This window comes from Dipodomys merriami, unplaced genomic scaffold (assembly GCF_024711535.1).
Source record: "Dipodomys merriami isolate MVZ:Mamm:240054 unplaced genomic scaffold, mDipMer1.0.p SCAF_7, whole genome shotgun sequence".
Taxonomy (NCBI): Eukaryota; Metazoa; Chordata; class Mammalia; order Rodentia; family Heteromyidae; genus Dipodomys; species Dipodomys merriami.
Genome location: NW_027206290.1, coordinates 16,319,046 through 16,332,451, shown reverse-complemented (window position 1 = coordinate 16,332,451; position 13,406 = coordinate 16,319,046). Strand labels below are relative to the sequence as shown.

Below are 13,406 nucleotides of genomic sequence, written 5' to 3'. Positions count from 1 at the left end.
ATTTTAAAGCCAGGCACCAGTGCCTCATGTCTGTCATCCTAGCTCCTCAGGAGGCTGAGCTCTGAGGACTGCAGTTCCAAGCCAGCCCAGTCAGCAAAGTCTGTGAGACTCTAATTAGTCACCAAAAAGGCAAAAGTTGAGGTGTGGTCCAAATAATAGATCACCCTCTTAAGCAAAAAAAGTTAAGTGAGAGTAAGAGGTTTAAACCCCAGTACTGACACATACTCACACAAAGAAAGAAAGAAAGAAAGAAAGAAAGAAAGAAAGAAAGAAAGAAAGAAAGAAAGAAAGAAAGAAAGAAAGAAAGAAAGAAAGAATGGGATTTAAAATATGACTAGAAAAATAAAATTTAAAGAAAGGTGAGGAGAGCTGAGAGTGCCCCCATCCCATCCCTGTCTGCCTGCCCTCATCCCCCTCGGCCAAGAGGCCACTCCAGGGCCCCCACCCTGGGATGCCCGCAAGAGCCATCAGGAGAACAAGGGGAAAAACACGAGTCTTCTCTTCCCTCTCTGAGAACAAGACTCAGACAGGCTCTATTCCCAGAGAATGTATATTATTGAAAGTCAAACTCCAAGCTTCTGAGGGCCTGGAGTAGGTACCTCATAGGTGGTCAGCAGCACATGAAAACGCGACTCTTCTTTCAGGCCATGCTGAAGGTGGGCTCTCTCCTCCTTAGCGCCTGCATAGGTGATGCAGGAAAGATCGGGAGCCAATCTAGATGCAAGAAATGGTGAGTGACCCCCAGGGCAGGGGCAGGGTACCTTTCATGGAAGTTTTGCAACGTGCCAAGCTCATGAGGTCCTGTACACAGAGTCCTGGACTCCCAACTAGAGTAAAACCTAAATCCCAGAAAAGGCCCCAGCACAGCAGGTAGGAGGATGAGGTCTGAGAGGACCTAGTGCTGACGCTCAAAGTGAAGTTCATTTTGTCAGTTATTTCATCTGTCATTAGAAAAAAATGTTAAAAAAAAAAAGAAAAAATATTTAACCCACTCCCCCTCCAACACACCCAATTTGGAAGTACTGGAGTTGCAGCTTGAATCTAGGGCCTTGCACTCAATAGCTAAGTGCGCTACCACTCAAGCTACAGCCCCAGCCAGCCCTTTTACATTGTGTTTTTATTTGAGCTAGTGTCTTGCACACTTTTCCCAGTCCTCCTGGGGAGCTGAGATGACAAGTTTGCACCACCATGCCAGGCTTGGTTTCTCCTACTAAAAATGGGTACTGATCTTTAAATTGCCAAATAGTAACAGGCATGGTGGTAACAAATCTGTAATCACAACTACTCAGTAGAAAAAACAGGAGGATCATGAGTTCCAGGTCGGGCTGGGCAGTTAGCAAGACACTATCACAAAACAATATGCAAACAAAATCACTGGGCATGTAGCTCAAATGGTAGACCCTAGGTTCTGTCCTTGGAATTAATGAATGAATTGAACCAGTGACTACATGAATACATACATACAAAAACTGAATAGTAATCATAAAAGACATTGTTCCACCTCTGTCAGATCCTCAGTGTTACCTACCATGAATTAGTCCAGAGCTTTCTGGCATACATAACCTCACTGATTATGGTAAGGTATTGTTTCATCATATTGTATACATCATCCAGGAAAATATCATCCATAAAGTTCCAGCTACGTCTACTCTTTACCTTTCCAACTCTTCCTTCCAGTTGTTCAAGACAGACAAGGGACAAAGAATGAGAAATGGTCCTTCATCATTTAACCTTCCTGCCAGGTACAGGAAGAGAGCAATTGTCTGGAAGAGAAGAAGACATCAAAATTCTTTTCAGCTTGATTTTCTTGGAGGTCATGGTATGGGGCACTGTCCTGTCCCTTAGCTTTTTCACTCAAGGTTAACAATTCTACCACTTGAGCCACAGCTCCACTTCCAGTTTTTGATGGTTAATTAGAGATAAGAGTCACATGGACTGTCCTGCCCAACCTGACTTTCAACTACAAACCTCAGAACTCAGACTCCTGGGCAGCTAAGATTACAGATGTGAACCTTCACGGCCTGGCAATTCATCCATTTTGACCACATTTTCCCAGGAGGAACAACCACAAAGTCCCCACAACCACAAGGAATACAGATTCCTACACACAACCTGCTTCGTAAGGGAGTTACACACAGTCTCCTGCACGTTAGGAGAGTAATCCATTCCTGCCTCAATAAACTTGCCAAAGCAATGCACAGTGTGCAATTACTTCAGTAGTTAGCAAGCAATGAGGCTCAATATTTATGTAATGGAACCTCTAATGCAATGAAAAGAGTCACCAAGGAATAGAACTCAGGATAGCAATGTAACTCATAGATAAAAACCAGACACATGCTCCCAATTTTGTTCTGTGACAATGTAGCAGGAGAAAGTCTCAGTGTCTCTACCAATGTTTCCACAGCCTCAGCCTTCTCTGACTCCATTAGTTTTCCGTCATGGTTTGGGTTTGAGGGGATTTTATAATCCCTTCCTCCCGGGCATCTCCTATTGCATGGGAAAAGAGCACTCATGCACACAGCATTGACTTTGGGGTCATTTCCTTATCACTACTATTGAATCAACCTATGACACTTGAAGTGCTAGGACTCTTAAATAAATGAAACATCTCCCTAACTCCAGCATGGGATTTCTGAGTCATCCAGATGTGAAGCCCCTTCATTTTGAGGAAAGGAGAATCATTTTCTTGAAATCAAAAATAAGCAACATTCTGTGTGCTCATTATTCCTCCTAAATTCCTAGCTACTCAGAAGCCTAAGATCTTAGAATTTAAGTTCAAACCCAATCCAAGCTGGAAAGTTGATGAGCCTCAGAGATGGCCAGGTGACAACCAAAAAGTTGGAAGAGGAGTTCTGGCCAAAGAGGCAGAGCACTAGCCCTGAGGCAAAAAAAAAAAAAAAAAAAAAAAGTGTTAGGGCCCAGAAAGAAAGAAAGAAAGAAAGGAAGAAAGGAAAGAGGAAAAAAGCCATACATAGAACTATGATACAGTGATCCCACTCTTGGTTTTTAACCAAAAGATTACAAGTCAGGATACAGAAAAGACACTTGCACAACCATGTTCAATGTTGCACTATACACCACAGCCAAGTTATAGAAACAGCCCAGATGCCCTAAATGCGTAAGAAGACCAAGAAAATATGAGAGAGAGAGACACACACACACAATGGAATTTTATTCATCCATTAGGAAGGATAATATTATGTAAGGTGCAGGGAAATGGGAAGGACCTGGAAAAAAAAGTGTTAAATGAAGTAAGTCATGTGTATGTTTTTTCTCATATGTGGAAGTTAGATCTAAATTATAAATATGTAAAGCCAAAAGATGCTAAGACATTTTGGAAAACATAGGGCAATTTCTCTGCAAGTCTTTACCACAATAGAGAAATGGGAAGCAGCTCACCTCCTATTGAGGAAGAAGATTCATATTAGAAGTAATCCAGTTAACAAAATATAGCATTGCTAGGAGCCAGTGGCTCACACTCAGTTACTCAGCATGCTGAGATCTGAGGATGTGGTTCAAAGACAGACAGGGCAGAAAAAGTCTGAGACTCTTATCTCTGATTAACCAGCAAAAAGCTGGAAGTGGAAGTATGGCTCAAATGGTAGAGCACCAGCCTTAAGCAAAAGAGCCAAGCAAAAAGCAAAAGTACCCTTATGCACCAGACACTATGTTGAAAATGAACTATAAAACTTGTGGGTGGGGATGGGAGGGAAAAACTGGGAGAAACAGAGGGAAGGGGTGACATTGTTCAAAAAGAAATGTATTCTTTACCTGACTTATGTAACAATAACACCTCTGTACATCACCTTTATAAATACAATAAAAAATTTTAAGAAAGTACAAAGCCCTGAGTTCAAGCATATACACACACACACCGAAACAAAAACCCCATAGCATCACTAAGGAGATCAAAGTCAATTTGATCTTTGTGCAGATATATTTTACTTTTATTTTATATACTTTAAATATATATTTAGTATTTTCTTTTTATATATTTTATTGTCAAGAGACAGAAAAATCCTGGGCCAGGCTATACTTCCACTCTTCTACTATGCTTCTAACTAGGCACATCTTCTGCAGGTTAGATATACAACTCAAAAACACCCCCAAACTAAAGCTTGGCATCAGTGGCCATGCTACTCAGGAGGTTGAGACCTAGAAGATGGAGATTCAAAGGCAGCCCAGGCAGAAAATCCCATAATACTCTTATCTCTAACCATCAAAACAGCAAGAACTGCAGTTGTGGTTCAAGTAGTAGAATGCTATCCTTGAGCAAAAAAGCTAATGGACAATACCCAGGCAGAGTTCAAGCCCTAGGACCAGCACACACACATATGAGAGAGAGAGAGAGGCAAGAGAGAGGAGGGAAAGGAAATGGCGGTGGGAATCCCTTTTTTCCTTTTTCTCACTGACACAAATTTTGCTGCTAAGAAGCAGAAGCAGTCTGAAAAAAGAAGGAAGCAGCCTGGGTGGAACAAGAAGAGATACTTAAAAATTTCATTCCCGAAGGTTTGATCTTTCAAAAACTTATAGGCATAGTGGTGCTGTGGCTCAAAGTGGTACAGCACTAGCCTTGAGCTGAAGAGCTCAGGAACAGTGCTCAGGCCCAGAGTTCAAACTCCATGACCAACCTCTCCCTCCCCCCAAAAAAGGATGTGGCTAATAAAAAACCTATAGGCATTTCACATATGTTATTTTCTTTTTTTATTTTTTTTTATTTTTTTTTAATTTTTTTTTAATTATTTTTTTTTTGTCCGGTTGTGGGGCCTGAACTCTGGGCCTGGGCGCTGTCCCTCAGCTCTTCAGCTCAAGGCTAGCGCTCTACCACTTGAGCCACAGCGCCACTTCTGGCTTTTTTCTTATGTGGTGCTGAGGAATCGAACCCAGGGCCTCATGCATGCAAGGCAAGCGCTCTACCACTGGGCCACCTTCCCAGCCCCACATATGTTATTTTCTATAGCAAATATAATTGTTTTCTATTAAAAACAAAACAGGTATCACAGATAGTAGCTACAGACAGTAAGGAGTTAGCCAGGAGGTATTTCAGTGGAAACCAAGCGTGCCCATTCTGCAATGCCGTACCTGGCAGGTCTTACCCAGACCCATCTCATCCCCCAGGATGCAGCCATTCTGACAGTGGAAGCACTGGGCCAGCCAGTTGACCCCCTCCAGTTGGTAAGGTCGGAGATGAATCCCTAGAAATAAAAGACAAAGCTTGTCAAGGTGCAAGGTGGAGCCACAGATTCACAAACTAGGTTGGTTGTAAGGCTGGACGAGAACCGGGCTTCAGTGTCCCCCAAAACTCTCAACCTCACTGACCACATGGATGTTTTGTTGGAAAGTTCGAGGTATGTAAACATTTACTGAATGCCGCTCGTGATCACAGCCCTGCAGCTTTGCTTTTCTTATAATGGTGGGTGTGCGCGCGCGCGTGCGTGTGCGTGTGCGCACGCGCGCGCCCCCCTGCGCCTGACTTCAGCCCTCTTCCGGCTTTCTCACTCATGGCTGGCCCTCCACCACTAGAGCCACAGCGCCCCTCCCGGCCTTTCGGGGTCCCTGCGCGTGCTCGGCCCTCGGGGACGCGCCAAAAAGTGGGAGAGGAGTTGGGGAAGTTTCACCCGCGCAGCCAGGAGGCCGAGGGGGGCCCGCAGCGAACGCCCTCCCCCCGCGGGATCCCCGCCGTCCCCTCTCCCCAGAGACTCCTTTCCGCCGGCAGCCGCGGGCACTCCCGGGCCTCTCGTCCCGGGGTCCTGCCACGCTTCTCCACGCCTGCCCTAGCCGGGACGGGCAACTCACCGGCCAGGCCCCACTGCTCCAAGTCCGGCGCCCGCACCCGCGTCCGCACCGTCACCGACCGGCCCTCAGCCGGCAGAGCCCGAAGGAAGCCAGGCTGCTCGCCCGCCATCCGGTTGCTAGAGGCTACGCGCCCGGCCACGCCCCTCGCGGCTCCCGCTTCGTCCGGCCACGCCCCCTCCCGCTCAGGCCACGCCCCCTCCCTGTCCCCACTCTCCTGCCCTTTCCCTGGGCCGCTGCCAGTGGAGTTTCTCTGCCCTGAAGGGGCGGCAGGCGCGTTCAGGACTTCCTGATGCTGGGAGGGGTTCTTTTTCTGCTCTAACAAGCACTTAAACGGATGTTTTCCCTAAATGCACTGATGGTTTTGTGGATGCACAGGGATCCGCACGGACGTTCAGGCTGCAGTTTTCCTAGTAGGTGTTTTCTGGTAGATAGGAACCCTTGATGCCATTCTTCAAGGCCCTCGGCCTGGTCTGGGACCTCCTGTGAGTGGACTGGGTTTCTGGTCTCCAGTGTGACCTATTTCTTATGCTCTAGATGCTAATCTGCTGAACAGACCTGCTAAAGCAACAGTGTCAGCAACCTGCTACTGAAATATAGGAGTTCTTTTATATTTCTTAACTTCACATATATATCTGAGATAGGATCTTAGCTACAAGGTTAGTAGACGGTTGATTTATTGTCATTATTATCTGGAATCTAAAATATAGCTAAGAATTATGGTATACACAGGGAGGAGTCCAACAGTGTATCTCCATTGAGCAACTAACTTACAGTTTCACGAAGTTCCAGGAAGCTGAAACATAAGGGGTGACTCCGAAGGAACCAGACAAATTGGACAAATAAATGAATGCAGACATAATATTCAATATACATACGTGAAAATGGACCCAGGCAACTTTAGGGGATAGGTGAGACTGGGAGAGATGGGAGAGTGATGGAACAGGTGCCATTGATAAAGATGCTTTGGCATATTGGATTAAAACCCCTTTGTGCCGCACTGGTGGCTCACGCCTGTCATCCTAGCTACTCAGGAGACTGAGATCTGAGGATCGTGATTCAAAGCCAGCCTGGACAGGAAAGGCCCTGAAACTCTTATCTCCAATAAACCACCAGAAAACCAGAAGTGGCACTGTGGCTCAAGTGGTAGAGTGCTTACCTTGAGATGAAGAGCTGAGGGACAGCGCTCAGGCCGAGTTCAAGCCCCATGACTGACCAAAAAAAAAAATCTTTGTATAACTGTATACAGATAATTTTTATTTACTTAGTATTTATTCCTGGGTCTTGAACACAGGGCCTAGGCGCTGTCTCTGAGCTTTTGCTCAAGGCTAGCACTCTACCACTTGAGCTACGGAGTCACTTCTGGCTTTTTCTGTAGTTTATTGGAGATAAGAGTCTCATGAAAGAGTCCCTGGAGTGGCTTCAAACCACCATCCTCAGCTCTCAGCCTCCTGAGTGGCTAGAATTACAGAGATGAGCCACCAGCACCCAGCTCAGTTAATTTTTTAAAAATAAAAAATAAAGCTAAGAAAAGTAGCTGAGAGACTTCAAGTATGCAAATAAAGTAACATAAAACTTTTACTTGAAGCAGGGCATTAGTAGCTCATGTCTTAATCCTAGCCACTCAGGAGGTTGAGAGCTGAGGTTTGAGGTTCAAAGCTAGCCAGGCAAAAAGGTCTTTGAGACTCTGGAATACCTAATCTAGCCCCAATGAAATGCCTAGCCTTCCCCTGACCCCAGTTTTATAGCAAAGGGCCATGCAGAGTTGCATGATAAGGGAAAATCTGGAGTTAGAGAGTAAATATATCTCGAGAGTAAACTGTTAAATTGTGATGTCCTGTTTTGCACCCTACCTAGGTCACAAACCCCTTAACTGTCATTTTTGTTTAAATTAAGAGATACATGCTGCCATCTCCTTGTAGACTGAGCCTTACCTAGTCAGTACCTAATCTCCCTGGTACTAACTAAACATATGTAAATTTTGCAGTTTCTGCCTTTAAAATTCCCACTTAATTTCCCCTCAGAGCCAGGAGATCTGTGTTGGATGGTAGCCATTCTTGATCACTGGCTTCAATAAAGGACCTTCAGAATTTTCAGTATGTGACCCTCCTCTGTTACTCTTATCTCCAATTATCTACCAAAAAGCCAGAAGTAGAGGTGTGGCTCAAGTGGTAAAGTGCCAGCCTTAAGCAGAAAAAGCCAAGTGAGCATTTGAGGCTCTGAGTTCAACTCTTAGTACTCGCACACACGCGCATGTGTGCACGCACGTGCACGTGTGCGCGCACACACACACATACAGGATTTTAAATGTATGGAGATAAGGAAAATAGTACAGTTATTACAGAAAACAAAACGGTGCAAGGATGGTAAGGGGAAACAAAGGAGGAGGCAACAATGCTTGATAAGAAATGTACTCATGGCTGGGAAGGTAGCTCGGTGGTAAGAATGCTTGCCTTGCATGCATGAGGCTCTGGGTTCGATTCCTCAGCACCACATAAGCAGAAAAAGCCAGAAGTGTCACTGTGTCTCAAGTGGTAGAACATTAACCTTGAGCTGAAAAGCTCAGAGATAGTGCCCAGACCCAGAGTTCAGGCCCCACGACCAACAAAAGAAAGAAAGAAAGAAAGAAAGAAAGAAAGAATAAAAAAAAAAGAAATGTACTCATTACCTTGCTCATGTAATTGTAACCCCTCTGCACTGTATTTTTACAATAAAAAATTAATTTAAAAATGGTGGTTCTTCCAAACTAGAAATAAATCTATCAGCAATTTCAGCACTCTGTATATATCCAAAAAGAAGGAGATCAATATATCAAAGAGACACCTGTACTACCATGCACTTTGTAGTACTGTTTACAATATCTAAAACATGGAATCTGTGTAGATCTCTTATCAGTGGACAACTAGATAAGGAAAAGAAAACTAGATAAGGTAAAGAAAGAAAAGAAGGAAGGAAAGGAAGGAAGGAAGGAAAAAATATAGATGGATATAGATGTATGTATGTGTGTGTTTTATTTTGTGGCTTTTTGGTTTTGTTTGCTTGTTTGTTTTATTGCTGGTACTCAGGCTTGAACTTGAGCTCTTGCTTTCTTGCTTAGCTTTCTCTGGCATTCTATACTTGAGCCACAGCTCCACTTTCCAGCATTTTACTGGTTAACGGGAGATAAGAGTCCACAACTTTTCTTCTTGGACTGGGTTCAAGTCACAGTCATCAGATCTCAGCCTCCTGACTAGCTAGCCACTGGTGTGTGTGTGTGTGTGTGTGTGTGTGTGTGTGTGTGTGTGTGTGTGTGTGTGTGTGTGTGTGTGTGTGTGTGTGTGTGTGTGTGAAGTGATCTTACTATACAGTCCAGCCTGGCCATGGGTCTATGGGCCTATGAGTAACCCTGATGATATAAAATGACTGGGAGACGCACTTCGCAAGAATGGGCGAAGCAAGTGAGTGGAAATTTCATAGCATGGCCATGCCTGTCAGGCAGCAGGGCTGAGAGGAGAATTTAATGAATTGTGGAAACAAGGATGACAGTGATTAGAATATGAAACCTCACAATGTGGAAACCCTCCCTTCCATCCAACCCAGGCAACTAGGGATGAATGCCCTGAAGCCAACCACACCTGACTGAAACCTGGCCTGCTCAGTGGGTTTGCAAAACAGGTTCCCAGAACCAGGACTGCATAAATTACTTCAGGCCAAGCAATACCTGGGTAACAGAAGAAATTAGAGAAGAAATTAAAAACTTCCTATAATTCAATGAAAATGAGGACACATCACAAAGAAACTTGTGGGACACAGCAAAAGCAGTCCTGAGCGGCAAATTTATTGCCCTCAGTGCCCACATCAAGAAAATAGAGACAGACCAAGTAAATAATCTCATGTTGCAATTAAAACAGCTAGAAAAACATGAAAAAATGGAACCTAAAGTTACTAGATGGAGCCAGATAATCAAATTAAGAGTGGAAATTAATGAGATAGAGAATAAGAAAATTATAAATAAAATTAATAAAACAAAAAGCTGGTTCTTTGAATAAATAAATAAAATCGATAGACCTTTGGCAAGATTAATTAAGAAAAGAAGAGAGGAAACCCAAAGTAACAAGATCAGGGATGCCACCCAAGATATCCAAACACTTATAAAGGACTATTTTCAAAAGTTATACTCTCTAAAGAAAGAAAACCTAGCAGAAATGGATGCATGTTTAGAAAAATACATGTTGGCTGGGCACCGGTGGCTCACGCCTGTAATCCTAGCTACTCAAGAGGCTGAGATCTGAGGATTGAGGTTCAAAGCCAGCCTGGGCAGGAAAGTCCATGAGACTCTTATCTCCAATAAACCACTAGAAAGCCGAAAGTGGCGCTGTGGCTCAAGCGGTAGAGTGCTCACTGAAGAGTGCAGGGACAGCATCCAAGACCAGAGATCAAGCCCCACGAACAACCAAAAAGAAAAGAAAAAGAAATACAAGTTGCCCAAACTGAGCAAAGAAGTAAATCAATTAAATAAGCCAATATCTTACAACGAGATACAGGAAGCAATCAGAAGTCTTCCAACATGGAAAAGCCCAGGACCAAATGGAGTCACAACAGAATTCTATAAGACCTTTAAAGAAGAACTAATACCCATACTCCTCAAGCTCCTCAGAGAAGTAAAGAAGGAGGGAGGTATCCCAAACTCATTCTACGATGCCAATATCACACTCATCCCCAAACCAGGTGAAGATCCAACCAAAAAAGAGAACTACAGACCAATCTCCTTGATGAACACAAATGCAATGATCCTTAACAAAGTTCTAGCTAACAGAATCCAGAAACACATTAAAAAAATCATACACTATGACCAGGTAGGCTTCATCCCAGAGATGTAGGGATAGTTTAACATACGGAAGTCAATAAATGTAATCCAACACATCAACAGAGCCAAGGTCAAAAATCACATGATTATCACCACAGATGCAGAAAAGGCTTTTGATAAAATACAACATTCATTCATGTTAAAAGCTCTGGAGAAAATAGGAATAGAAGGAACATTCCTTAAAACAATAAAAGCCATATATGGGAGGGGGGACCAAGATGGCGATGGGGCAGTAGGGAAACGCCACAGCTCTCTCCAACCAAACAGAGAGTTCGAGTTCCAACGCTTAATCTCCCCAAGAGACCGACAACAACAAAAAGACGAACACTCAGAGAAAAACCAGAGGCGGAAAATAACAAAAAAAGAAAGAGAGGAAAAGAAGAATTTCAGAACAGAGAAAAGCGAAGACCCCTCCCCCAACCTTTACTGGCTGCGTGGCAGTGCGCCAAGCCACCGGCCAGCCGGCCCGGCAGGGGCTGCCAGAACCCCAGAGACACAGGGGGCCGCTTGCAGATCACCAGGTACCAGTTTGCAGAACAGCGGATCGCCAGGAACAGAGAAACCTACCAGCTGGGAGTCTCCACGAGGATCCCACCCCCACCCCTCACTCTCCACCGGAGCAGAGAGGTTCCATCCCCCCAAAGCCGCTCGGCACCAGCAGTGCGACAAAGGGACCTGTCGGCAGACCACCCGCCTGATCGCGATTGCAAGGACCCAGCGGGGCTGCCCAGGCCCCAGAGGCACCGCGAAGAAGCTGCCTGAGCGTGGACACTTTTGACCTGACAGCTTCGACAGAGGCAGAGACAGAAAGAATCACACAGAGCCACCACCGCCCAACCCAGCCCGCAACCACCCCAACTGAACTCGGATTGCAACAACAACTGATGCCCTACACCACACAGAAACAACCAGCTCCAGGGTGAGTACCCCACAGGGGAAGTGTATCCCTCAAGGGAGACCAGAGCTGGAGGGAATCCCCAGACCCTGACCTAGACTTCCTACCCCAACACCCGGACCCACTAAAACTGGGAACTGTTTGAGAGCTCCACCAGCCCGTGGAGCACACTCAGCTGGCCAGGCTAGAGCAAGAGTGCCCCTGGAAGGGAGCTTAAATGCCCAAGCCAGGAACAGCGCCCCTGGGTCAAGACTACCAACAGTAGAAGAAATTTGAACTGTGTCCCCCAGGCTGCATAACCTAGGTGGTATACACATCAGCACAGGCCTAACGAGCGCGCTCCAGGCTGGGGCCGGAACCAGGCCCGGGGATCCGGCGCCTGAACAACACGACCAACTCCTCCCAACTGAAGTAAAAAGCTGAGCATATGCCTCAACAGAGGGGAGAAAACCAGGAAACAACACTCCCCGGGAAGCATGCCTGTGACAACAAAAGACCTGGAGGCCCAGGACAAGAGACGCCCAAACCCCACCAAAACTCCACCCATATACCCTAGACTGGGAATTGGGCAACACAGGCTGCCAGCACCTGATAGTAAGCAGGAGCTCAGACTGTTAAGGCGGCTCAGCAATAGAGTGATAGTCTTGGATGTATGAGGCCCTGGATCTGATTCCTCAGCATCACAAAAGCAAAAAGGGTCAGAAGTGGTGCTGTGGCTCAAATGGTAGAGTGCCAGCCTTGAGCTGAAGAGCTGAGGGACAGCACCCAAACCTAGAGTTCAAGCCCACAACCAGCCCAAAACAAACAAACAAAAACACATCAGGAGCCCATACCAGACTCCAGTATTTGGGAGAGTGCATCCAGAGCATCTGTTCTTCACAAGAGCACCCGTAGGAGCAAACACAAGCAGTCTAGGCTGCTCAACCCTTCCAAAGGCAGGAACTGCCAGCAATCTACAGCAGAGAGCTGAGAATCCTAAGTAAGTCAGAATAGCAGCTGGAAATAGGCTCCCAACAGAACCCAGATCAGGCACAGACTCTCTCTACCAATACAGAATCAGCAACCAAGCAAAGACAGACACACCAAAACAAAATTGAAGAGCAGTCTCCTGAACCTCCATGCAAAAATCACAGAGAAAAATCACAAGGTTTACCACCACCCAGGTCACCTCAAAAGCCAGCAGCCACGCAGGGGAGAGCCCCAGTGGGAGCAAAGCAGGAATGGAAGACAAAAGCTACATCCAAGGGTTGCTGGAGGCAGTGACTCAAGAAATAAAGCGAGAAATTGATCAGAAATTGAAAGAGCACAAGGATGAACTATCAAAAGAGATACAGGATATCAAACAAGAGTTGGATGCAAAAATAGAAGCTGAACAAACCTCAGTAAGAAGTGAGATAAACGCCAAATTAGAGGTAATGCATACCTCATTGAGAGGTGAGATCAGTACTCTGAGAACCAACATTGAATCCATAAAGGGACCCATTTCCTCCATGCAAACCACAATAGAAGCCACGATCAACAGAGTGAATGAAATGGAAGGTAGAGTGTCAGATACAGAAGACAGAATACACCAACTGGACCAAAAAGTGACAGATATGGAAAAATCACTCAAATTAAACCAAAGGGAAATTCAAGAGCAAGCAGATAATGCTAAGAAATTTAACCTTCGCATAATCGGAGTGGACGAAGGTGAGGAATTCCAGAGCAAGGGAATGCAACACCTATTTAACAAGATAATCAATGAAAATTTTCCCCACCTCAAAAACGACCATCTTAACTACATCACAAAAGCTTATCGAACACCCAACAAGCAAGACCCCAGGATAAACACTTCTAGACCCATTATAGTAAAAATGATAGATCTGAATAATA

General features: G+C 45.1%; 1 protein-coding gene across 1 annotated transcript in view; it reads right to left on the bottom strand.

Moving 5' to 3' along the window:
* The window catches only part of Chd1l (chromodomain helicase DNA binding protein 1 like), a 30,329-nt gene extending 24,418 nt beyond the window's left edge, over nt 1-5,911 (bottom strand). Inside the window, exons 1-4 of the mRNA XM_070007541.1 lie at nt 5,797-5,911; nt 5,083-5,195; nt 1,657-1,763; nt 600-714 (exon numbers count right to left, since the gene is read on the bottom strand). Coding sequence (XP_069863642.1) covers nt 600-714; nt 1,657-1,763; nt 5,083-5,195; nt 5,797-5,905 — 444 coding nt within the window. The 5' untranslated portion in view covers nt 5,906-5,911. The remainder of the gene's footprint in view (nt 1-599; nt 715-1,656; nt 1,764-5,082; nt 5,196-5,796) is intronic.
* Nucleotides 5,912-13,406: the final 7,495 nt, after the last annotated feature.